The 26,929-nt window shown below is 51.9% G+C and overlaps 1 protein-coding gene across 4 annotated transcripts in view; it reads left to right on the top strand.

Moving 5' to 3' along the window:
- The window catches only part of CMIP (c-Maf inducing protein), a 228,883-nt gene that overhangs the window by 154,873 nt on the left and 47,081 nt on the right, over positions 1–26,929 (top strand). For 2 of the 4 annotated variants that reach the window (XM_047789045.1, XM_047789046.1), the window contains one exon: positions 26,369–26,530. In XM_047789045.1, the coding sequence (XP_047645001.1) occupies positions 26,369–26,530 (162 nt within the window). Of the gene's footprint in view, positions 1–21,339; positions 21,481–25,614; positions 25,714–26,368; positions 26,531–26,929 lie in introns of those variants that run through there. The other 2 variants (XM_047789048.1, XM_047789049.1) reach the window with 2 other exon arrangements.

Here is a 26,929-nt window from a genome sequence, read left to right as displayed (position 1 = left end):
TTGCCTCTTAGGTGCTGTGTTCCCATTGATTTTGTGTTTTTATCCACTTGTACCGGTACCTGACCTGCCCTGTGTCATATCACCTCCAAGGGGACCAAAATCGGTGTTTGGGGGCTTGAAAACCTTGTTATTCCAGTGGTATGTAGCTTCCTAGTAACCTCCTCAACAAAATCTTATTTGCTAGTATTTGTTTTCAGAAGGCTAAGGGCAGCTGCGGGTGGGGAGATCCTGAAAGGCTTTTCAGGGGAACGATGATGAGAACAAGCTTGAGGAGTTCCTGTCGTGGCGCAGTGGTTAACAAATCCGACTAGGAACCATAAGGTTGTAGGTTCGATCCCTGGCCTTGTTCAGTGGGTTAAGGATCCGGCGTTGCTCTGTGGCGTAGGCCGGCGGCTACAGCTCCGATTGGACCCCTAGCCTGGGAACCTCCATATGCCGCGGGAGCGGCCCTAGAAAAGACAAAAAAAAGACCAAAAAAAAAAAAAAAGAAAGAAAGAAAACAAGCTTGAGAAGCACTGCCGTAGACTTTGTCTCACACTGTGTCGGGGAGCAAGGCCACAAGTGAATGAAGTACCTGTGCGTTAGTCCTAGACCGCTGCTCCGCCCCGGGGCCCCGTGGTCCTCGTGGCCTCTGCTCTGAACATTAGTGCAGCCACAGGTGCACTGGGTGGGGGGGTTTCCTCCACGCTGAACCCTGTGTTTCAGGTGTCATCTCATGTCACTGAGTGGTCTATCCTTATTGCTCTCGGCCCGTGAGGAAATCTGAGTCCCTTGTCCAAGGTCCCCAGACCCCCACAAGGGGAGAGGGGTTTGCTTCCACACACCCTAGCCCCCGGAACCCCCTTCCCAGCCTCTCCCTCTCTCTGGACCCCTCGCTCTGTCTTCCTCCAGGCCTCCTGCCCCTGGAGGGGCAGTGCTGGTCGGGGAGGGCAGAAGAGGCCTGGGGCATCGTGGCAGGACAGGATGGGGAGGGGAGTGGAGTCACGCTGGGCGCTGGTATGGCAGCCCCTGCCCCGCCCAGGATCCTGGAGCCCTCTGTCCTCAGGGCTCCCGGGAGAGGCCAGCTCTGTTTGGTTTGGGTGGTTGGGCCCCTGAGGCTAATTCCTGGGGGTGTGGAAGCGCAAACAGTGTGCTGAGTTAATGAGGCCTCATTTCTGACTCACATGCACCTTGGAGCCACGTCCTGTGGAGCCAGGCCTGTCACTGTGTGTCAGGCTTCGAGGGGACAGGCCGGGAGTATATATATGGTGGAGCCAAGGAGGGTCTGGCATGTTCATAAAGCTGTGAGGGACAGGCCTGTCCGGGTGGACAGGGCCCTGCAGCCCTGAGTACCTGGCTGAGCGACAGCCATAAGAGGCTCCCAAAAGACACCTGCCGCGTGTAGCCGGCGCTCCTGGTGCCTCTGGCTTTGAAAAAACGCCTTCTCACTTCCAGAGAGGGGTTCTGGAAAACCAAGATGACTTTCTCGCCGGGGGGAAACTGGGTCACTCACAACAGCCCCGGGGCCAGCTGAGCTGGGGGAGGGCGCAGACTGTGGCGGGGCGACAGAAGCGGCCTGTTTTCCTGTCGCAAAGCTGCCAGGCAGAGGAATGCGCTTGGCCCCGGGAAAATCCCAGCCCAGGTTTGCATCCTCTCTGGCCGTCTGCCCCAGCCGCGCTGCCGCCTTCTCCCCAAGCAGTTTCCCAAGCCCCTGGCGTGGCCACAGCCACGTGCTCACCCCCATCCAGGGCCCTGTCCCTCCTCTGTACAGACTAGGAGGGTGGAGAAGAATGTGGGGTCCCATGTTTTCTTTGTGTGCGTGTGTTTGTGAGGGGTGACCGTGTTATAAGCGCACTGGATGTGGGGTGTGTTTATTTGGGCCTCAGATTTTCTGTCTGTGAAATGGGAGGTTACTAACTAGGACCTTGCCCACTAGGTTGGTGTGAGATCAGGCCGCCCTGCAGGTCATGGGGTTGCAGGGGCCAGGCCTGCAGGAACATCATTGCAGGCACCCCTATCAGAGCAGCCGGTGGGTGGGAGCATGGCAACCCTAACCCTAACCCTTGCTCCTAGGGGTGTGCACCTAGCCCCTGCAGTGCCCCCCTGGGGTGTGTCTTTTTTTTTCTTTTTTTCTTTTTTGGCTTTTTAGGGCCGTACCCGCGGCATATGAAAGTTCCCAGGCTAGAAGTCCAATCAGAGCTACAACTGCAGCCTGCGCCACAGCAACACAGGATCCGAGCCGTGTCTGCAACCTACACGACAGCTCACGGCAATGCCAGATCCTTAACCCACGGAGCGAGGCCAGGGGTCGAACCTGCAACCTCATGGTTCCTAGTCAGATTTGTTTCTGCCACGCCACAACGGAAACTCCCGTGGCATGTCTTTGAGATGGGGCGGCAGGGGGGCGGCAGCCTGTCCTGGGAGGGCTCCGCCCGGCGCCCTCCTCCTTTGTGCACATTCGCATGAATCCTCGCAGTGGGTCTGCAAGGTCTTCATTGCTGAGGGGACCAGGGAGACAAAGGCCATTGCCACGGACAGCTGCTCCTAGGGGTGTCACACTCTCGCTTCCACATAAGCCCTGGGCTGAGCCCTGCTGGGGTCCCCACTGCAGGGTGAGGAACTGGGAGTCTGAGGTGAAGGCCGTGGGGCTGGGAGCCTAGGTTGTCTCACCCCCTGGACCCCCCCCCACCCCCCCCAGGGAGAGAGAACCCCTGGTGCCAAGGTTCCCAGGGAGCCTGGTGCGAGGGACAGAAGGCCCTGGAGCTGACGCCCCACCCCTGCAGGGGAGCTCACTTGGCGGGAAGGGCGGGCCCTCCAGTGGGTGCCGTCACCTGCAGCCTTGACCTTCCTCCTGGACCCACCTCCTTCTCCCTCTTGGGCATAGGACCCTGAGGCCTTTCCTCCTGCAGGACAAGCCACTTCTAGAAGTCCTGCAACCAAGGCCCCTCTGACCACCACAGGTCCCCCAGCACACGTACCCCAGCAGGGCAGGTGGCCTCGCCACCCTCCTGTGCCAGCAGGTGCCAACACCTTGCTCTCCGCCCTGCTGAATCCCCTCAACCGGGGAGGGCGGTGTCCTCCTGGTTCCCGTTTCACAGTTAAACGACTTGCTCAAGGGCACGCAGCTTTTAGGTGGCAGAGCTGAGGTTTGAACAGCATTTCAATTCCAGAACCCAGGGTGGTAACCACTGGGATCATGGCCCCCACTGCACGTGCGTGTGTCTGCGCGTGCGTGCGTGTGTGCGTGCATGCGTGTGCATGTTCCTGTGAGCGTGTGTGTGCACACGCACATACACAGACACACGCACATGCCGACACTTCCTCCGTCACACCTGTGGGCTTGTGCTCCTGCCTGTACCATTCGCCTGTCTGTCCTCCTGCCTTTCGTGTCGGGGGCTGTGGTATTTTTGTCTCGTGAGGCATTTCACGAGAGCTTTGCGTTTTTCCCTGAGTCTCGCAGACGTCACTGGGAGGATTATGTGAATTAACCTCTGACTCCGCCATCCCCTGCTTCTCGTGGGAAGGGCCGATTGCCCTGCCCACCCTGTGTGCCACACGGCACCCGGGCACACCTTCTGGGCCTGGGCCCCGGAAAGTCAAGCTCAGGACCAGCCACTTCCATGTCTGCCTGAACACAGTGTCACCCTGTCCCCAGACTGCAGCAGTGAGGCTGGACCTTGCTTTGCTCCTGGTCCCTCTTTCTCTGGGCCACGCTCCCCTGGGTGGTCCCTGCTGAGCTCACCTTGTCTGGCAGGAAGATAGTGCCCCCCCCTCACCTGCGGCCATCCCTCCTGCCCCACCGTCCTGTCCCCTCTGTCTCTGCTCTTTACACATCAAAGGCAACGACCCCTCTGCCCCTACACGTCCCTCCCACAGGCAGATTTCACTCCTGCCAGTGCCCCTCCAGCTTCGCCCACCATTGCACGGACCTTATGGCAGCTGTGGCCAGGTGTGTGGACAGTCCTGCCAGCTTTGCACAATGCTGCAGCTTGAACATTTCAGTGTGTGTCCAGTCCTGCACGAAGAGGCTTTCTGAGGGCTGCATCATATCTGTGAAGAGGTCATGGCATAATTTACCAAAGGACCTGCTTTCCAGTATTTGGGCTATTTCTCTTTTTCTCGACTGCAGATAACGCCGTCCTGACTGTCCTTATAGCCAATCTTTTCCTGATTTTGAATTACTTTCTTGGGGCTGGTTTCCAGAACAGGGCTTACTAAGCAGAGAGGAGGGGTGTTTTTGTGTGACCCCTAGCACATACTGCCACCTTGCTCCCCAAAGAGTAATTTCTGTAATGCCTAAGGAGAAGGCTCTGGGCCAGGCTGCCTGGCTTCAAATCCTGGCTCCACTGCCCACTGGCTGTATGACCCTGGACTAGTTGCTTTCCTCCGTGGGCCTCCTTTCCCTCCTGAATAAAACAAGGGTCGTAATAAAACCAAGCTTATTAGGTTCCTGTCCAAGTTAAATAGGTGAATAGTTGAGAACGGCACCTGACATGTGAATAACTGTTGGATCAATATTAATTATTCTTATTCTTTTTGAATGATCAAGACCTCTGTTTCCTTTTGTGCAGAAGGGTTCCAAAAGACAGGGTTCTAGAAGAAGGGAGGTACACACATAGCACCAACCCCCAGTGAGCCCCTGGCAGGCATCTCTAATCAATCTCTGCACTCTTTTCCCCTGCGGCAGACTCTTATTACTGTAGCCCCTGCTGGTCACCCTGATTTGAAAGAGGGAGTGAAAGCGTCCCACCACCCCTGCTTGAGTGACCTCCTGGACCTGTGGAGATTGAGCGTTATTGGGAATCCGTGTCCATTCCCATCGGCTCTGGCTTGTGTCTCTTTGGGGCTTGTTCATGGCAGCTGTCGCTGAGTTTCCTGTTCTCCTCTGCCTGGGAAGGTTGTGAGTGTCAGCTGTCCTGCGTCTGAGCAGGGATGTAAATCAGGGAAGTGGGGTGAGGAGGGGCAGGAGTTGGCCTCGGTGCTTTCACAGGCCCAGCCGCGCATCTGCTTCCTCCAGGTCGAAAAGGCAGGAATTCATCCAGATTAATTTCTGGCACTTAGTCAAAGAGGGCTTTGTGACTTCCTAAGAGGGATCAGAGGGATTCTGCAGAGAACTGTGAAAGGAGGGGCTCTCCCCACGAGGCGGGGGGCCCAGCACAGTCCAAGACTTCAGGAGGGGCTCAGCAGGGGTGAGGGGGCAGTGGTGGCAGAGCAGAGGCCTCGTAGACCTGAGTCCAGCCAGGCCGCTTCTCCCACACCTGTGCTCCAGGGAACCCAAGTGGAGGCCCCTGGACCCAGGCCGCCAGTCCCCCGGGAGGGCCACCGTCTCTGGCGACTCCCAGCCATGGCTCATGGCCCTTGGTGGGCCATTGGGGACCCTGTAACTAATAACAAGGGAAGCTTCAGGGATTGAAACTAACAAGTGGCAGAGGGCAGGGCAGCCTGGAGAGGAGCGCAGGCTCTCGTGGGCTTTCTTGACAGTAATCGGAGAGCACAATTATTGGGGACCTACCAGCTTCGGGAGCTGTGCCGGGGGCTCTGTGTGTGCTCTCTTGCAGTCTTCTCGAAGGTAGGCCCATCTTGGAGGAGCAGAGAGAGCAAAGGAGATGGTCTACAGCTAGAAGCAGGCACAGCTGGGATTTGAACCCAGTGTGGTGGGTCTCTGAGCCCAACCCTCTTATTCTGAGAGGAGGTGGCACCACCTTGGGCCTAGAGAGGGTGGGAACATGGGCGGCACAGCAGGGTGGCAAGTCAGGGCAGCCCTGGGCAAGTGTCAGGCTCTTGTAGTGGCCTCCACTTTCCACAACCAGAGATCTCTGTGGAATAGACATGGGACATTTTGATCTGTTCTTTTTTTTTTATTTTGTCTTTTTAGGGCCGCACCTGCGGCACATGGGGTTCCAGGCTAGAGGTCGAATCAGAGCTACAGCTACCGGCCTACGCCACAACCGTAGCAACATCAGATCTAAGCCGTGTCTGTGACCTACACCGCAGCTCATGGCAGCGCCGGATCCTTAACCCACTGAGCGAGGCCAGGGATCGAACCTGCGTCCTCATGGATGTTAGTCAGATTCTTTTCCACTGAGCCACGATGGGAACTCCCCTGGTCTATCTTTTAAATAAACTTTTCATTAAAGGAAAAGCACACTTACGGAAAAGTGCACAGGTCAGAAGAGTGCTGCTGGATGAATTCTCGAAAATTCTCACAGAATTGATCCCTGTGACCACCCAGATCAAGACACAGAGTTTGCTCACCTCCCTGGAGATTCCCGGCCCCTCCAGTGTCTGCACACACACCCCCTACCCACCCCCGCAAGCCACTTCCCTGCCTCTAGCAGCATAGATTAGTCTTGCATGAATCTGAACTTCAGGCAAATGGAGTCATCCAGGCTGAACTCTTCTGTGTCTGGCTCCTTTGGCTCAAAGTTATGTTTGTAAGATTTATCTATGCACTACATAGCATCCTGTGTGGTAGTAATCTATTCATTTGCTTTGCTGGATAGTGTTGCGTTAAATGAATAGACTATTAATTTCTTCATTCTTCTATGGATAGATATTTCCAGGTTGGGCCTGTTATGAATAGAACCATTAGAAACATGTCTCTGGGTGGCCGTGTTTACATCCTTTTGAGAGCAGGCCAGAGGGCACCTGTTTTCCATAGTGGTCCAAACCGCTTTATACACCTGCCAGCAGTATACAAGAATACTAAGGCAGGACATTTAAAAATTGCATTTATTCAGGTTGTCTTTCAATAGCAAAAAGAAATCTAAAAGAATTTCTGCCAAGACCAGCTCAGCAGGTCGGGGCTGAAGAACGGGTGCTGTGAAACTTAAGGAAAAAAGTTAAAACAAGACACAGAGACATTTATCTTAAGTAAAGGTGGGAACCGGGGGACTCAAGGTCTCAGGGACCGAAAGCCCCGCCTCAAGAAACCACGCTGCTTTTATTGTGCCCTTTAGGAGGACGTCAAGTGAGGAGGGGGCTAAAGGTGGAGGATATAGGTTTGGTTTGGTTTTGCAAGTTCTTTTATTATTTTAAAAGTCACATAGCTGGTAGATGGTTAAGCTTTTACTCTGACCTTTAGGCATTTAACAGTCATTAGCATTTGAGGAAGCTCGATGTTAGCTATCTATGCAGAGCATTTCAGAGAATCCTCACTGTGCAAACGCAAACCTAGGCAACCGGGCACAAACGTAGGCAACCCAGCAGTGCCTATGCCTAGGTTTGCACCTTGGTTCTCTTTGCTAATGCATATTCTGCCAATGACCCTTCCTAAACCCCTTGGGGCCATGAGGTTCCTCTTTCTCTTATTCTTTAGAAGACATATCATGTTTGTGCAAGCGGCGTGCCCATCTGCACAGGTCCAGCGTGCCTAGACCAACGCATTATGTGCTGATTCAGCTGACCCTATGAATAACTTATGCCTTTAGGTCCTTGTTCTTAAGCTTAAGTCATTCACCAGCACTGCGACTGTTTTTCAAGCAGGAAGGTGGGGTAAAGTAAAGCAGGACAAGATGGGGTTTTCAGCATAGACGCTGAGAAAATACTGTAGAAACATGTCTCGCGACAAATTGCCAGTGGAAATCCCGCCGTGGCACAGTGGGTTAGGAATCCGACTGCAGGAGGTCAGGTCGCTGGGGAGTGCGGGTTCGATCCCTGGCCCAGCGCAGTGAGTTAAAGGACCCGGGATTGCTGCAGCTGCCGCACGGCTCTCCCTCTGTCCCCGTGGGACTTCCCTACGCCACAGGTGTGGCCACTTAAAAAAAAAAAAAAATTCCCGCCGTCCATCAACCTCTTTTAACACTTTTTAAGTTAAAAAAAAAAATCGAGCTATAGCCTATACATAACACCATGTACACTTCTTATCTTTTGGGTCAGGTGAGTTTTGACTGTTGTATTCACCTGAATGGCCTCCCAGGCTCCCGTCACTGCAGACAGGTCCCTCCTGCTCCCTTTCCGGTCCGGCCCTTGCTGCCCAGATAGCCCGTTAGCATCTAAGACAAATGAGAGTTACACGTGTCCTTGGTCGTTCTGAAAAGCAGAGAAACATCCAAAATGCACAGTCCCTCTTCCCTCAGGTCCTTTTCCCCAAAGGTGGTCCAGTTAGTTTATGGGACTCTTCAGAAGGTTTTGATGAAAATTCCTTTTTAAACACTGCACACATTTTATTAGCCACGCTGGGTGCACCTCGCTCCTTTACCCGTAATTATGCATCATGGTTGCACTCGCACAGCCCCTGCAGATCTACTTCACTTCGTTTTACAGTTTTGGAGTATTTCATGCAGACAAGGATCAAGCCGGCTGGGCCTTTGGGTCTTTCAGTAAAACCCTGTGGTCCCGATGGGAATCTCAGTTTCTGCAAGAAGGGACAGGTGTTGCTAAGCGCCCCCCCATCCACAGACCTGAGGCAGAGAGAGGCATGTGTGCTTGGTCCTGACTCCTAGGTCCCTCTAACCATCCCACTCGAGCGGTCAGGAACGTGGAGCCCCCCTGCCCCTGCCACAGAGTGGGGAGCAGAGCAGCTGGGTCTGCGCCGTATCCCGGGGACCCCTTCCTGGGCCTGCGGCTGCCCCAGCCCCTCCGGCACAAAGGCCGTCCCTGGGCCTCAAGGGTGATGTGTGGCAGCCGGCTCTCTCCAATCCGCCAGGAAAGAGGTGCATTTGTGGGTTGTTTCTCTTTCCCAGACGGGGAGGGGGGAACCGGGGCTTCAGGCGTGTCATCCCACACTCCCACGCACGCATTGATGGGCCGATGAGTCACCGCCCCACACAAGGAAGTTTTGCACGTAAACGCTTTGCGGGTACACTTGTTTTTTGCCCTTTAAGGCAGAGGTTTTTTTTCTTCCTCCCTTTCTCTTTCTTCACTAAGTCTTTAAAATGTTCATGCAAGGCAGTCTCTTGACCAGGAAGACCTTCTGATGTGTGGGGTGTGCAGGCCCCTTCAGCTGCTGGGAGGTGGGTGGTGAGCCTCTGAGCTGGGGTACAGGGCAGCTCTCAGGGGGCCGTGGCGGGGGCTGGCCTCGGAGGGGAGGGTGGCCTGCCCAGCTGGGTTTGCCTCCGAGGCTCCTGCCGGCCTGTTGGCTCGGAGACAAGGCCAAACAGAGCTTCAGAAAAGAGCAGCGCCTGTCCCCACAGAGGGGACAGAAAATCCCCAGCAGGCAACCAACTCTCAGGATGGAAAGGGGTTTGGAAGAGAGGCTGATTGATCAAGGGCATAACTCTGCAGCCCTGGGGGCCATTGCCCCCACCCTGCTCCCCAGAGGACCCCACTGCCCTTCTAGAACCCTGAAGTTTGTGCAGAAAGCTCTGAAACACACAGAGGGCCCTTTGCAGAGTCCTGAAGCCACATGCATGGAGCCTGTGGCCGCCCTGACGGAGCCAGCAACCGTGGCGGCCGGAGGCCACAGTGGTTTGTGACGGGTGGGTACTGAGAAAACAACAGGGACCAGGCGGGCGCGTGGACGAGACCCTTTGGCAGAGCGGAGTCAATCTCACCTCTGGGCTGCAAAACAGATTCTGGGAGCACATCAGCCCTAAAAAGCACACCCAGGAGGTCAGGCTGAGCAACAGTGGCCAAAGGCGGTAGACTGAGGCTGACCAGACTGTTGGTGCCCGCTGGTTCTGAAGCCCCTGTCGTCGTCTGCACTGAACTTTCCGTCTAGCACGGGCTCTGTTCCCTTTCAGGCCTCTCCATCACCACGGACCAGGGCGTTTGAACCATAGCCCAGTGGTTCTCAAAGGGGTTCCCGGATCAGCAGCGTCCACACGGCCTGGGAGCTTACTAGGAATGCAGATCTTCTGTCTCAGACGCTGGAAGGTGGGGGAGGAGAGTGTAACACACGGGGTGTCTGACACGCCTCCAGAAGACTGATGCCCACGGCAGTCAGTCGGAGAGCCCGTGCGCTAGCTTGAAGAAAGGCGAGAGAGCGGGAGACATTTATTTAGTGCCTGCTGTTTTCCAGCCACTGACTGTTACCCCTCTTTAAGCCATACAGTGTCCTAGGAGGTAGGATTCTGTCCCCATTTTGCAGATTGGAAGACTGACTCTCAGAGCAAATAACTTTCCCCTGTTACCTGAGCCAGAATCCAGCCCCAGGCCTGAGACTCCTCTGTCTCCCTTAGGCCCTGTGGCTGGGTCCCTCTCCACTGAAATCAGAAATGGCTTTTGGATTCCACCTGCTTGGGTAGCTTGGACCTTGCCACCTTGAATGCCCTCGAAGTCCTACCCCTGGACTCGAACGTGACCTTCCCATGGGTCTGTCTGAGGGGTCTTCCTCTGCAAGGAGGCCCCTGGGACTCCTGCCCCGACCCAAGACCTGTACTGGGGAAAGCACCCTACCCGTGACTCAAGTGCCCCATCATTCCTGTGCACACCTTAATGTTCAGCCGTAGAGGCATTCGAGAACTGGGTCCTTTTCTAGGGGCTTATAAATTACGCCCCTTTGTGGCAGGAGCCGTGGCTCCAGCCCAGAGCAGGCAGCCCGACAAGGAAGGGGGTCCTGCCACACACGAGGATGAACGGATCGGGTGCCCTTTGAAGCACTGCAAGCGCTCGATAAAGTTCTTAGTCAAATAAACAGCCGAGGCCCCTGTTGAGATGCTACTGTCTTGAAGCCAAGCAAGGGAACTCCTTATTTGGGATAGAGATTTCCCTTTATCGGGGCCCCAGGGGAAACAGCCCTGAGCTGTCCTCTGCCTTTGTGGGGAGCAAGGCTCATTCGCAGGCCTCATTCTCCCCCACAGTGGAGGAGGAGTAGCGCCTGGTCCCATGTTTGCATGTTTTAATTGATTTGATAAGTTGCTGTCCATCAGGAGTGTTTCCTGTTAGATTAGCAAGCGGCCCCCACTGTGGTCTTCAGTATTTGGTTCAGTTCTGCACGGGGCCCCAGCACCAGCAACATCACCAGAAAAGTCGTGACAGGGAAACGAGGGGATCTTCTTAAATGAAGTGTTTTAATGGTGGGGATTGTACCCAGGCCTTGGAGAGGCAGGACAAGTCTCTGCGTACATGAGAGCTGCGGGAGGATGGGTGGGCTTGGTCTTGTTCTTGGGGACCGTGGGAGTATGTGCTGGACTGAGGGGCAGGCATTGGTCCCTGCAGAAGAGCTTTTGGCGCGGAATGCCTGATAAGGGGCCGACTGTCTGATTGGGAGAGCACACAGCCACCGGTGGATGGTGGGCCAATGCCCAGTGGCCACAGCCGGAAAGATCATGTAGGGGCAGGAGTCCCAGGGGCCTCCTTGCAGAGGAAGACCCCTCAGACAGACCCATGGGAAGGTCACAGATCATGTAGGGGATTTGGCAGAGGTCAGGCAGGAGGACTTCTCTTTGCTTGCTTTTCATTTTCCAAATGTCTGTGCTGCCTTTGCCCAGTTAGCGTGAAAGTGCCTTAGAAAAACGCACAACACTCCTAAAGTCTACGCTCATTGGTTTGGGGCGACGTCCACAGGTGTTAGGAGAGAAAAAGCAACATGTAGAGACCTATGTCTAGTGTGATGCCCTTTTTGAAAAGCAAAATTAGAAACAAAGCAGAAGCTGAGGACAATAGAAAAATCTCTGTATGTATTTGCCTGTGATTATCTGTGGAGGGGGAGAAGGGTCTGAATGGATGCGTACTGGGTGTTGACCGGGTATCTGGCACACTGCGTGGTTTTGTAAATAAGAGATGTGGGGGACACAGCCCCACCCATTCATGCTGCAATAGCAAAGTGTGGCCAGAAAAGCTTGTAATATTTATTATATGGAGCCTTACAGGAAATGTGCGCGGACCGCGAGGGCTGTCATGGTTTTAGCATGGATTCTAGGGTGGGGGAGGTGGGGATGGCAGAGGTGAGGTTAAAAAACAGGCCAACATGTATCATATGGGCTAATTCATGTGTACTTTGATGTGAGTGGAGGCGCATGCGCACAGGAGGAGAATCCGTGGTGGTCACCGGCGCAGGAATGGGCAGGCAGTGAGCCCACACCGCGAGCGCTTATGTTCTAGTGTCCAGTGAACGCGTGTCATTTCAAAAATAAAGTTATCGGAGTTCCCGTCATGGCTCAGCGGTTAACGAACCTGACTAGCATCCGTGAGCATCAGGTTCGATCCCTGGCATTGCTTGGTGGGTTAAGGATCCTGCGTTGCTGTAAGCTGTGGTTGGTGTAGGTTGCAGACGCAGCTCAGATCTGGCGTTGCTGTGGCTGTGGCGTAGACCAGCCGCTGCAGCTCCAATTTGGCCCCTCTCCTGGGAATCTCCATGGACCGTGGGAGCGGCCCTAAAAAGACGAAAATAAATAAGTTAAGTCATCCCCTAGAATACTGCAACATCAAAAAGAATAGGATCTCAACAGACTTGTAATGACCACGGGGAAGGGGGAGGGAGTGGGATGGCCTGGGAGTCTGGGATTAGTGGATGCGAACTATTACATTTAGAATGGATGGGCAGTGGGTCCCTGCTGTACATACAGCACAGGGAGCTGTGTCCAGTCTCTTGGGGGAGAACATGATGCGGGGCTGATACGAGAAAAAGAATGTATGTATTTCTATGAGTGGGTCACTTTGCTGTACAGCAGAAATTGGCACAACATTGTAAATCAGCTATACTGAAAACAAACAAACAAAAAAGAATGGGATCTCAGATACTTTCCAGCTCCAAGAACGTGGGATCCTGACCAATTTAAGAATTCTATGGGAAGGACAATACCAATTCCATGATTCCAACTTCTGAAATCTTTGGGAATTTTTCCCCTTTCTTTCTTTTTTAATTTCTTTTTTTTTTTTTTTTAGTGTTTCTTCAGTTTCTCTTATACAGCAAAGTGACCCAATCACACACAGTTCCCTGTGCTGTGTAGTACGACCCCATTATCCACCCTTTCCAGATGTAAGAGTTTGCATCCAAAACCCTGAACTGCCCATCATCCCACTCCCTCCCCCACCCCCATCCCACCCCACGAACCATAAGTCTGCTCTCCTTGGCTGTGATCTGTTTCTGTTTTTTAGATAGGATCATCTGTGCCATACTTTAGGTTCCACAAATAAGCGATATCATGTGGTATTTGTCTTTTTCTTTCTGGCTTCCTTCACTTAGTATGAGAATCTCTAGTTCCATCCATGGTGCTGCAAATTGCGTTAGTGTATCTTTTTATGGCTGAGTAGTATTCCATTGCGTATATGTACCACATCTTAATCCATTCATTTGTCGAAGGACATTTAGGTTGTTTCCATGTCTTGGCTATTGTAAATAGTGCTGCAGTGAATATAGGGATGCATATATCTTTTCCAATAAAAGTTTTGTCCAGGTATATGCCCAGGAGTGGGATTGCTGGAGCATATGGTAGTTCTCTATTTGGTTTTCTGAGGTATGTCCATATCCGTATTGTTTTCCATAGCGGTTGTACCCGTTTACATTCCCGCAAACAATGAAGGAGGGCACTCTTTTCTCCACACCCTCTCCAGCATTTGTTATTTGTTGACCTGTTAATAATGGCTATTCTGGCCAGTGTGAGGTGGTACCTCATTGTAGTTTGAATTTGCATTTCTCTAATAATTAGTGATGTTGAGCATTTTTTCATGTGCCTGTTGGCCATCCATATGTCTTCTCTAGAGAATTGTCTGTTTAGGTCTTCTGCCCATTTTTCGTTTGGGTTGTTTGTTTTTTTGTTGTTGAGTTGTATGAACTGTTTGTGTATTTTGGAGATGAGGCTCTTGTCTGTTGCATCATTGGCAAAGATTTTCTTCCATTTTCTAGGTTGTGTTTTCATTTTTTTTTTAATGGTTTCCTTTCCTGTGCAAAAGCTTTTGAGTTTAATTAGGTCCCATTGGTTTATCTGTGTCTTTATTGTCATTATTCTAAGAGGTGAATCAAACAAGATATTGCTGTGGTTTATGTCAGAGTGTTCTGCCTGTGTTTTCCTCTAGGAGTTTTATAGCATCTGGCCTTATCCATTTTGAGTTTATTTTTGTATATGGTGTTAGATAATGTTCTATTTTCATTTTTTTACATGTAGCTTCCCAGTTTTCCCAGCACCATTTATTGAAGAGACTGTCTTTCTTCTACTGTATATTCTTGCCTCCTTTGTCATAGATTAGTTGACCATAGGCTCTTGGGTTTATTTCTGGGCTTTCTATCCTGTTCCATTGGTCTATATTTCTGTTTTTGTGCCAGTACCATATTGTTTTGATAACTGTACCTTTGTAGTATTGTCTGAAATCAGGAAGCTTGATTCCTCCATTTTCATTTTTCTTTTTCAATATTGCTTTGGCTATTTGGGGTCTCTTGTATTTCCATACAAATTTTAAAATACTCTGTTCTAGTTCTGTGAATAACGTCCTTGGTAATTTGATAGGGATTGCATTGAATCTGTGATTGCCATGGGTTGTATAGTCATTTTGACAGTATTGATCCTTCCAGTCCAAGAGCATGGTATGTCTTTCCACCTGTTTGCGTCGTCTTTGGTTTCTTTCATCAGCGTCTTATAGTTTTCAGATGCATTTTCCCCAACCACAATGCTATGAGACCAGAAATCAACTACAAGGAAAACAAACAAACAAACAAACAAACAAAAAAAAAAACCCAGCAAACAGGAAGCTAAACAGTATGCTACTGGACCACCAATGGATCATTGAAGAAATCAAAGAGGAAATCCAAAGATACTTAGAGACAAATAACAATGAAGATAAAACAACCCAAACCTATGGGACACAGTAAAATCAGTTTTGAGAGGGAAGTTTATAGCAATACAATCTTATCTCAGGAAAGAAGAAAAAGCTCAAATAAACAACCTAACCTTACACCCAAAACAACTAGAGAAGGAAGAACAGACGAAGCCCCAAATTAGCAGAAGGAAAGAAACCGTAAAGATCAGAGCAGAAATAAATCAAAGAGAGACAAAGAAAACAATAGACACAGTAGAAAATGGACAGAACACTGTAAATCAGCTATAATGAAAAAAAATAAAAATCATTATATGTTTAAAAAAACACTAGAGAAGATCAGTGAAACCAAAAGTTGCTTCTTTGAAAAGATCAACAGAATCGATAAACCATCAGCCAGACTCATCAAGGAAAAAAGGGAGAGAGCTCAAATCAATAAAAATGAATGAAAAGGGAGAAATTACGACTCCACAGGAATACGAAGGATCATAAGAGACTATTATAAGCAACTATATGCCAGTAAGATGCACAGCCTGGAAGAGATGGACAGATTCTTACAAAGGTACAACCTACCAAGACTGAACGAGGAAGACATTGAAAATATGAGCAGAGCAGTCACAAGTACTGAAATCGAAAATGTGATTAAAAACCTTCCAAAAACTAAAGTCCAGGACCTGATGGCTACACGGGCAAATTCTAGCAAACTTTCAGAGAAGAGTTAACACATGTTCTTTTGAAACCCTTTCAAAAAATAGCAGTTAGGAACACTCCCAAGCCCATTCTGTGAGGCCACCCTGATACCAAAACCAGACAAGGATACCACAAAAAAAGAAAATTATAGACCAATATCACTGATGAACATGAATGCAAAAATCCTCAACAAAATATTAGCAAACTGAATCTAAATATATATTAAAAAATCACATACTCTGATCAAGTGGGATTTGTCCCAGGGATGCAAGGATTCTTCAGTATCCACAAATCAATCAGTGTGATACACCACATCACCAAACTGAAAAATAAAAACCATATGATCATCTCAATAGATGCAGGAAAGGCTTTTGATAAAATTCAACACCTGTTTCAGATAAACTCCCCTAAGAGTGGGCATAGAGGGAACCTGCTTCAATATAATAAAAACCGTATATGAAAAACCCACAGCTAACATCATTCTCGATGGTGAAAAATTGCAAATATTTCCACAAAGATCAGGAACAAAACAAGGATGTCCACTTTCACCACTGTGATTCAACATAGCTTTGGAAGCCCTGGCCACGGCAATCAGAGAAGAAAAAGAAATAAAAGGAATCCAAATTGGAAAAGAAGTAAAACTATCACTGTTTGCAGATGACATGATACTATACCTAGAAAACCTTCAAGACAGCACCAGAAAATTGTTAGAGCTCACCAATGAATTTGGCAAAGTTGCAGGCTACCACATTAATACACAGAAATCAATTGCATTTCTATATAGTAACAATGAAAGATCAGAAAGAGAAATCAGAGAAACCGGTCCATTTACCGTCACATCAAAAAAAAAAAAAAAAAAAAAACCTAGGAAGAAACCTACCTAAAGAGACAAAAGACCTATACTCTGAAAACTACTAGTGTCTTTATGTCTTTTAATTAAATGTACAACCTATGTCTGTGGCTTCCTGCAACAATTTGAAATATTATGGGTACAGCTGAAGCTCCTCCTTGGCCCCCCCGTTGTCCTCCCTCAAGCCGCTTACTTCCCTGTCAGAGATGACTGTTATCAGCCTGACATGTGGGTGTGTGTGTGTGTGTGTGTGTGTGTGTGTGTGTGTGTGTGTGTATTTGCTTCTACATTTAACGGTGGCTTATGGGGGTGGAATCCACGGCAGGTCGCTAGCTCGTATCTGCTGTCTAGTGTCACACTGCCTGGGACCATGTTTGAGCATTTCCCTATTGATAGACATTTACGAGTTTCTAGTCACCTTTATTTTTGCTCACAAGTTTACTCTCTTGAGTTTTCCGACAGCCCAGCAGGTTGAGGATCCAGTGTTGTCACTCCTATGGCTCGGGTGGTTGCTGTGGCCTGGGTTTGATTCCTGGCCCAGGAATTTACATATGTCACAGGCACAGTCAAAAAAAGAAAAAGAAAAAGTTAACTATCTGTAATGATGTCCTGTTGACTCAGTAGCTGCCATTTATTGAGCACCTATGAGGTGCTGGGCATTCAGCATACAGGGCCACATTTTAGCTTGTCAGTAGCCGTAAGAGGCAGGTGCACCTGTTATCCGCATGTTGCAGATGAAGAACTAAGGTTCAGAGAGGTGACATGATTTGCCTGAGGCTGTGCAGCCTAAAAGTAACAGAAGTCTGAATGCAGAGGTGCCCCACCCTGCACGCACCTGTGGGCCAAAGCAGGGCCCTGCCTGAGCCGCTGAGTTGCCAGGAGTGGGCTGGCTGGTGGCGGGAAGCTCGTGAGCAAAGGTAGCGAGGGTGTAGTGTCAGGTGTGCTGAGCAGGAGCCGCCCCCCTAGCCCCTGGGGTTAGGCCGTGTGGAGACGGGAGAGCATTTCCAGAAGCTCAGAGCAGGTCTAGGCTGTGCCTGTGTGCACAGCGCACGGTCTCTGATCGACTGTGACTCAGGACAGTGAGGTGCCCTGGTTCAAAAAGCTGCTTTGACCCGGAGCAAGTGACCGCTCCCTGTCCTTTGGGGTCTCAACTCCCCCTCCCTGAGTTTCTGGCAAGCACCTTCTCCTTTCTGTCTCTGTGAATCTGACTCCTCTCGGTGCCTCCTATAAATGGACTCTACAGTATTTGTCTTTTTGTGACTGGCTTTTTTCATTTGGCATAGTGTCCTCAGTGTTCATCCACGTTGTAGCAGGTGTCAGAATTCCCTTCCTTTTTATGGGTGAATAATATTCCATTGTATCTGTGGCCAACTTTTGTTTATCCTTTCATCTGCTTGAGTTGCCTCCACTTTTTGGCGATTGTGAATAATGCTGCGTGCCCTTTGGTATTTAAATGTACTTGAAAATATATCAATGCCCAGAGTTCCCTGGTGACCTAGTGGTTAAGCACTCAGCATTGTGTGTGTGTGTGTGTGTATATATAAGCCTATATGTATATAACTGAATCACTTTGCTGTACACCTGAAACAGTGTAAATCAACTACACTTCAGTTTCGTCTTGTTTTGTTTTAGAAAGGGAGCTCCGTTTGCTCTGATCCAGAGCCCAACTCGTGATTCCTCTTTGCTGAGGATCCTATGCCAGCCCTGAGCTACCGTCCTACCTGAATTCCATCTGCCGATTCTCTGGGTATCTGGGCAGCTCCTCGCGACATCACTGATGTCCCAGGTGCCCAGGTGTGCAGCCGTCCCGCCCAGCGTTTCCTGGAGCAGCACAGAACCAGGGGCTTGTGCTCTTGGGTCATGGGCTGGGGGCAGGCATCGAGAGTAGATGACAGTGTTGCCAACCCCGAGGTAGCAAGGAAGGGACAGGAGGTCAGTTCTTCCCCAGAAAGAGAAAGCCCACCTGATTCCAAGCCGAGGGTAAGCTGGAGAGGCTGCTGAGAGCAGGGCCTCCAGCTGCCACCTCCCTAAGTTAAGGGATGGGAAGGTCAGCCCAAATGGCTGAAGCGGCAGAGTGACCCCCAGGCTCCCGGACCCACCTTGCTTGCCTGCTTTCCAGCTGCTCGAGTTTCCCATAACAAAAGTACACTAACTGGATGGCCTAAAACAATAGGAATTTAGCCTCTCCCTCTTCTGCGGCCACAAGTCCACAGTCAAGGTGTTGGCAGAGCCATGCTCCCTCTGAGCCCCCAAGGGAGGTTCTTGGCTCCCCCAGCTTCTAGTTGCTGCCACTAGAAATACCCAGTCTCTGCCTTCACCCTCACCTGGCCTTCTCTCCCTGTGTACGTGCATGTCTTCACCTGGCCTTTTTTAAGGACACCAGGGGTTCAATTTAGGGCCCACCCTAATCCGGCATGGCGTCGTTTTCACTTGATTGCGTCTGTAAAGACTTATTTCCAAATAAAGCCACATTCACAGATACCAGGGCTTAGGACTCAGACCTATCACTTGGGGGGACGTAACACCAGCTGTGTGACCTCAGGCAGGGTGTTTATCCCCTGGTGCCCCCTCCTGTGTATCCTGGGGACAGAGTGAGCGTGTCTGCCTCCCAGTGAGGAGTGGACGAGCCCCTGGGGTAGGGTTCAAGAGCATCAGTCGTATCTGGAAGCTACTGTAAAGTGCTGACTCCCAGGCCCTTCTGGCTCCCCTGAGTTGGAATCTGCCTTCTCACAAGTGCCACCCCCCATGGTTCCTGTATTTGAAGCGCACAGGGGAGGGAAAGGGTTTGCACAGAGCTGGCAACAGTGGGAGCACTTCATCCATGTTGGCTGTTATTTCTGATTTTTTTTTTTCTGCTGCTCTCGGCGGTTGCAGCCAACACACACAACGGTGAAGAAACCAACAAGGCATGATCCCTGCCCCCAGGGAGCCAGAGCTCAGTGAGGAAAGCAGCCACCTAGAATTTTCTTGGTGCAGAGACACGGTTTCATGTGATGACTGGGTTTTGCCAAGGGTGCGGCAGGCCCTGAGTGCCAGGGAGGCTGTGGTATCCAGCTGTGCACCTGGCACCAAGGCCAGTTCATCTCCTCCTCAGCTAGATGCGTGGTTGCCCGGGCAACCAGCTGATGCTCCAGAGATGATGAGCGGGACACTGTGCCCGAGTTTCTGCCGTTTCCTTGGAAGCAGTAACGGCTGTGGGGAGACCGCCCGTGGCGGGCGCTTAGAGAGCAGAATGCCAGGCTCTTCCTCCTCTTTCAGACAAATTGCCCATCTCCCCAGGACCCGGCTTTCCAGGCAGATGTCAGCTGGATGCCCAGCTGCAGCCAGTCTGGAACTGCCCCTGGGCTCAACTCCCCAACTTAAAGGCTTCATTTCAGAAGGAGGTGGCAGCATCGATCAAGGCAGGAAAAGCACTCAGATGTGCCTCTCAGCACAGTGGTCGGGGCCTCGGGGTCCAAAGCTGGACCAAGGCCCCAACTTCAGCTCTGGCTCTTAAGAGATACTTGACTTCGCCTCTCTTGGCCTCAGTTTTCTTATCTATAAAATGGAGCGAATGACACTGCTCACATTGTCCAGTGGCTGTGAGAATTTTAGAAGTTGTTGTGTATAAAGCCCCTTCACACAGGGGTGGTCTAGCGAGCGCCCTCCAGTGCGATAACAGTTAATGCTCTTGTGCCACTTGTCACAACCTATTATGCTGGTAGTGGTCCCTGGATATGGTGAGCTCTGGGCATGTGGCGGCCGGTATTGTCAGAATGAGTGGCTTTGTTGGAATAAGTTGAGCCATGCCTTACCCTCCAGCCGACAGGGCAGTGCCAGGGCTTGGCTTGTGTTTCCTTTTGTGTCCCTTCCTCCACTCCCTGCTCCTCCTAGAGCCCAGGCCCCACTCAGAGTGGATGTCCTGACACCCATGCTAGAAAACCCAGGCCCCTGGAAGGATATTCATGGATTAAACCATCAGCTGAGTACTTGGACCAGCAGTAACAGTTCAGGAACTGAATTGGCTCAGCTGGGGTCTCTGTGCAGGATCCAGATGGAGGCTGAGAGGTTATGAACTGGTCTTAGGGTGATGGTCAAGACTTGAGGGCCAAATGGGCAGTTGAGAGATGACTCAAGGGCCAGTCACAGGCCTGGGTTGTATCTGAAGGCAAAGTGATGCTTGATGGTCAAAGGCTTTCATGGAAGCCATTCTGGAGGACTAAAGAGAATGTCAAAAATGCACCCCCCTGAGTGTCGGGGGCCCCCAGAAGCCCCCTGGCTTAGTGGGGATGGTGAGTTACCTGGCACATTCAGCATCCCCAGCCTCGGCGAGTCTTGAAAGAGTGAGGCCATCAAAAGCCCCCACCTGGGAATCAGGGAAGCCAAAGAAGTCCCCCTCTTGGTCATTCTCCCTGTATGCAAGGGGCGCTCAGGGACAGCCCCCGTAGACCCCAGGGGGCAAGTTGGAGGAGATGGGCAGGGTGCCGCTGACACACTGGCCCCAGCAAATCAGCGTTGCCTGAGTTACGGGAGAGGCAGTGAGCATGCCGCTGGTCCTCTGTGGCGTGAGCCACAGAGGGAACTCCAAGACCTGAGGACAGCCTGCCCGGCAGAACTTTCTGCGGTGGTGACAGTGTTCTCTTTCCGCGCCGTCTGGTGTAACAGCCACTGGCCACGTGTCTCGCAGCTGGAAGATGGCTAGTGGGACCAAAGCACTGACTTTTTAGCTGTGTTTCATTTTTATTAGATTCCCTGGAAGTGGCCACTTGGGGCTCTCATGCTGGGCAGCACAGCTGGGGGACATCCCCTGGAAAGAAGTCGTCAAAGCCAGCCGGGCTCCCGCCAGGCTCCCTTTGCTCAGCGGCTCCAGGAGCTCCCTTGCAGCCTTTCCTTTAATGATGGGTGGGGGGAGCATGCGTGCTTGTGCGAGCCTCCTCGGAGGCTGCGGCAGGCGGCAGCGCGGCAGCCCCAGCACAGGGAGGCGTGCTTCCAGCACGTTCTGAGTCACACCTCTCCTGGCGAGGGGCACCTTCCCGGTGACGGCTTGTCTCCCGTGGAGAAGCCACCAGGCTCCGCTCTCCGAGGCCGGAGAACCGGGTGTCTGCGGCCGTCTGTGCTGTGGGAGCTGTTGCTGGAGAGATGGCGGCTGTTGCCCAGGTAACGCCCCTCCCAGCCGGCCGCGCAGAGGGCGAGGGCTGCAGTGGAGTGGCTGGCTCTTCCGCATGCACGGGAGGCGGGAGGCTCTTGCTGCCAGGCGCTGTTGTTTCAGGGGCGGGTGGGGCTTAGTCACAGATACCAGCAGCCCTCCTAAGTCCTGCCTGCTCTGGATCACTCACCCTCAGGACTTGGTAGGTGCTAAGAATGAGAGCTGCTCTTTAGCCAGGAGGGGGGCTAAGTGTAGCTGTCATCTGGTGGAACAGGCACAGCAAGCCTTTGATAGTGGTTGTTCTCCTCCCACGTTGCAGGCGAGGAAAGTAAGGTGCCGGGAATAGCCTGTAAGTTCCGTGAGCGCTGGGGCCTCTCTGCTTTGCTCAGCATGGGTGTCCTGAGCGCCGAAGCCCATGCTTGGCCCCCCACAGTGCAAGGTTCCGGTCATTATTGTAGGGCGATTGGCTCGATGGATAATGCGCGGGTAGGTGATGGATGGGTAGGTGGCTCGGTAGTGGGGCGGATGGATGGGAAGATGGATTAAGTGAATGGGATGATGTGTGAATGAAGCAGAGCTGAACTGCTCTGTGAACTGATGTGATGTGATCTGAAGATGTGAACTGAAGGCTGCGGTTGCAAAACCTGCACTCCAACCACGAACTGCCTCTGGCTTTGCTTCAGGTCCCCCACCTGCCTGGGTTGGGATTTCTTTTTAAAACGTCTTAATTTTACGGTAAATTACATACCGTAACCCCCCCCCCCCATTGTCAGCATATGATTCGATGGTTTTAATAAAGATGTACAGTTTGAGAGTATTTCCATCGTCCTAAAAGGCGCCCTCATATCTGTGAGCAGTCTAATCGCTATTGCCAGCCCCCCACCCCGGGCAATAACTCTTTCACTTTCTGTCTCTATCAATTTGCCTTTTCTAGACATTTCATATAAAAGGAATCATCCGCTATGTCTTTTGCATCTGGCTTCTTCCACTTAGCAGAAGGGTTGTGAGGCTCCTCCGTCTCGTGGCCTGCAGGAGTAGTTCCATCCTTTTTACTGCCAAATACTATTCCATTGTCTGGATATACCATGTCCTGCTTACCCATTCATCAGTTGATGGACATCTGGGTTGTTTCCAGTCTGGTGCTGCTGTGAATAATGCTTCCTTGGCCACTGGTGCATGTGTCTTTATGTAGAATCTGTTTTTATTTCTCTTGAATAGATTTCCAAGAACAGAATTGCTGGGTCATATGGTAAATTTGTTGAACGTTTTAAGAGACTGTCAGACTGTTTCCCAACGGTGCTGTCCTGATTCTTGGTCCCGGCTGCAGTGCACGGGGATCCCAGCTTCTCCACAACCTTGGCGACCCTTGGTGACATCCTGTCTTTTGGTGACAGCCAGCCTGGCGGGGTGGAGCCATGTCTCTTAATGGTCTGAGCCTGCGTCTCCCTGACGGCTCGTTATCCTGACCTGCGGCTCGTTATCCTGACCTGCGTTGTGCTCTCACTTCTTGGCTGGGCTTGACCTTTTCAGCTGTGGGTTGGTGACCTTTTTCTTTAAAGGCCCAGATCACAAATGTTGGGGGCTGTCTGGCCCACATTCAATTCTGTCACATATTCTTTGTTCAGAGGGATCCGGCAGCCCATCCACACCAGACATGGCAAGAGGCTACCCACCTCTCCCAGTGAAGTGGGCTCCGCAGAAGGTCCACACTGCACAGCCAGGGGCTGGGCTCCTGGGAGTCGGGGTTCTCGAGGCACGTCCCCATCCTGGCCCCACCGTGATTCATCACCACACGAGCTCATCAGAGTTCCTGGGATGAAATGTGTAATTTGTCACCCACGGCAGAGAACCTGGGCCCCCACGGTCCTGGCAGGCTCAGAGCCTTTTCTGGTGACCAGCCACCTTCCTGTCACCTCTCAAACAAACTGGTCCTGCTGTACAGCACAGAGAACTCTATCCAATCACTTGTGATAGAACATGATGGCAGATAATATAAGAAAAAGAACGTGTACATATGTGTGACTGGGGCACTTGGCGGTACAGCAGGAATGGACAGAACATTGTAAATCAACTATAATAAAATTTTTTTCAAATTAACAAACCATCTGCCCTCAGGTCTCTGCCTGAGGGTCTGCTCCTGGGGCAGGTCCCCCCCAGGGTTGCTGTGAGGATGGACGGAGATGCTGCCCCAAAGCGCTCGGCATGGTGCCTGGTACGGTGTAGTACATGCTCATTAAACGTGACCCCTTGTCCACCGCTGGGAGCTTCTGGATTTGAGTGTAGCTTCTGTGACCACTCTCCCAGGGATCCCTCCTAAGCCAGGGCTCAGGTGCTCGTGGGAAGGCTTTGTCTAACCCAGTCCATTGAGGGGGCTGTGTTGGTGAGCCCGAGGCTGGGGGCTCGCGGGAGGCTGTACTGGGGCTGACGGCGCCTGGGGACCTTGCCGTCTCGGTGCTCTTGGAGCGTGGAGAGCTGGGGAGCTGGGGACGGTACTCGCGGCCGCCCGCCCCCACGGGCAGGCTGTATTCAGCGGCGTTGCAAGGAGGGCCGGCTGGACAGTGTTTGCCCGGGATTAATGATCGCTCTTTCTAGGTTGTGGGATTTTGAGGCCTTTTTTCATTTATCCTCTTCCTTGTGCTTTTCAGCGGGGTTTAAATTTCTTGCAGTGAACATGCCTCATTTTCATGAAAAGAATGAAGTCATTATTCTTTCAAAAGTAAACAACTTGCAGCTGATTAGAAGAGAGGGCGCTTAAAGCCCAGGCCTTATTCCAGTCTAGAATCTACTGTGGGAAGACACCGCGGTACGCCGTGTGGTTTTCTCTGAGGCTTAATGTATGGTGCATTTCCGTGACTATTTCATGGTCATTTAAAAATTAAGCAATTCTCTGGGCACATGGCAAAACTGCAGTCGTCTGGGACTCAGAGGAGCACTCGTCTTTGGGGATGAGTCAGGTTCTTTTCTTGGGAGGTGTCTCCACCGCCTGAGACTTTGCATAGGCCGGGCAGTGCTCCCGGCTGACAGCGCCGGGGTGGGGAGGCGCTGGCTGACAGCATCTAGGACCAAGGCTGGTTACCGTCCCCGGGAAGCCAGGGAGCTGGGGGCATCTTGTCGTGAAAGTCATAGCGGGAGTGCCCTGGTGGCTCAGTGGGTTAAGGATCTGGCTTTGTCACTGCTGGGGTACAGGTTCAAGTCCCTGGCCTGGGAACTTAGGAATGCCACGCATGCGGTCAAAAAAAAAGAGAGAGAGACAGAGAAAGTCATGGGGTTCAGCAGAAACTGACTGCGCCCATCTTCCTCGTCGAGTGCATTTACTGTTCACTGAACACGCTCCCCCCGCTGCCCCCCCCCTGCTCCAGAATTTGCCCTGCTTTTCCCCTGGTCCTTACAGGATCTAGAGTGATTGGCAAGTAAATGTTTCTACTCTTTCCTGTTCCCTACTTGCGGGAAGCTGTGCTGTCTTCACGTCAGCAGCTCGGAGACAGAAGGAGGGCGGGGTGTTGGGGAGGCAGAGAGTATGTGGAGGGAGGGGAGGGCGTGGAGATGACTTAAGACGGATCTGGGATGACGAGGGGGCATAGCTGAGGTGTGCCTCAGTGAAGAGGGTGATGGCAGTGGTGATGGGGTATGATTAGCATGTAAGAGGTTCCAGAAAATCGTGGAGTGTGAAAAAAAAAAAAAAAAAAAACGGCAGTAAGAAAACGGGATGCTGTCTGTATCACTGTGGGTTGTACATTTCACCCACTCCGTTTTGCAAAAACGCTACCCGAGTTCCCTTTTTGTTGCTCTTTGGACTTTGCTTTTGAGTGTATCTCCGTACAGACAGGGGAACCATATGGGTCCAAGATTTATAAGGGTTGGTTGCCCTCTTCACTTACGCAGAATCTACAGAATAGAAACTGAGGCTTAGTAGGTAAAATACTTTATAGGAAGAATCAGGGCTGTCTGATCCCAAAGTCTGCCCCCTGTTTCATACTTGGCACAGTGAACAACTCGGTTTGATGTGAGCCGTGCCCCCCAAATGCTTCATTTTGGGCCTTGGGCTCCAAGACCCTTCGTGAGTCCTAACCCAGACACTAAGTGGTCGGGGAGAGCCTGGCAGCCGCGAGCTTGTCTTTGGCCCTCAGCAACTCCTTCCTCATTCAGACTTGGGCCCAGAGATGGTGATGTGTCACCCAGCTGGCTGCTGGCTCAGTGACATTAAAATTAGGTTTTCCCCAAGGAGCAGAGCCCTTAATGAAGGCGTTTATCCAGTTAGAAAGAGAGACTCCAGGCGAGCTGGGCGGCCGTGGGGCAGGCAGCTGCGCTCTGGCTGGGACCTGGGCCTTCTGAGAGGGCTTCTGTTTCCATGATGTCAGAGGGCGGAACGCGCCAGGCCTCATATGGAGGGAGCCGCAGCCCCCGCCCCGGCCGCTCCCCAGCTTTGGATGTGGAGGTAAGAAGGCGCACGCTGAGGTCCTGCTGGGCTCGGTTCCCACCAGGCTGGGCTGAATTCCAGGCCCCCAGCCTCTCTGTCAGGTTCCTCAGCTGAGCACCGCTCTCCAGGGGGGCCTCTTAGAATCTGGATGAGCAGAAACAATGCCTCCAAGCCAAAGAAAGTACCGTGGGGGGACTGTGGATGCTTCTGCTCCTACTGCATTTGAATTCTTGGGGAACAGGTTTAGCAGAAGATCTCGTCTGGCGGAGAAGTATCTTCATTCTTTTTTCTTTTTTTGTCCACCCTGCGACATAGGGAGTTCCCAGGGATCAGATCCAAGCCACACCTGCAGCAACGCCAGATCCTTCACCTGCTGTCCTGGGCCAGGGATTGAGCCTGCGTCCCAGGGCTCCAGAGACACTGCAGTGCAGCAGGAACTCCCATTCTTTTTTGAAAGTCACTGAAAACAGAGTGGAAATTACTCTTTGCAGCCTTCACCTCGCAGCAGGGCTCGCCCTTCTCCGGGTGTCCGTGTCGGGTGATTCATGTGGGGGAGGGAGGGGCCCACAGTCAGGCCCTTTGCATCCAGTGCGTCTGATTCTTGGATCATCTAGTATCTTCCACCCTCGGTATAGCCGTAACCCGTGTGGCTCTCTTGCTCTCTGCCATCCAGAAAAAGATTTACAAATACAAGAAAGTCCTAAGCAACCCGAGTCGTTGGGAAGTGGTCTTGAAGGAGATCCGAACCCTGGTGGACATGGCCCTGACCTCTCCCCTGCAGGACGACTCCATCAACCAAGCCCCGCTGGAAATCGTCTCGAAACTGCTCTCAGAGGTAACACACCCCCTTGGCTTGATTTTGTACTATGCGCGTGCACACACACACACACACACGCACGCACCCCACGCACACACAACTTTGAAGTTATCTTCGTTTATCTCCGCCGAGCGCCGACCCCGAACCAAGTGGCAGAACTGGATTGGGTTTGTGTTGCCCCCTGTTGCTGGAGGAAGTGAGCAGTCCCTCAGCAAAACGAGGGATCCAGAAGGAGCTGTGCCCCCAGGGCTTCCAGCCGACTGTCCAGGGACCAAGGGAGGGTTATTGCCGCCTTGCCGTGCCCCAAGACTGGACCAGGGACGGGTTCGAGCTGGGCTCTGGTGGTGATGCTGGTAGCCGCTTCCAGAATTCTCTAGTTCACTCCCAAAGAGAACACGTGGGTGAAGGCCCCAGCCT

The sequence above is a fragment of the Phacochoerus africanus genome, chromosome 8, assembly GCF_016906955.1.
Source record: "Phacochoerus africanus isolate WHEZ1 chromosome 8, ROS_Pafr_v1, whole genome shotgun sequence".
In the NCBI taxonomy this organism is placed as follows: Eukaryota; Metazoa; Chordata; class Mammalia; order Artiodactyla; family Suidae; genus Phacochoerus; species Phacochoerus africanus.
Note: the sequence above shows the minus strand (reverse complement) of the source record. Positions and strands in the feature narration are given on the sequence as shown.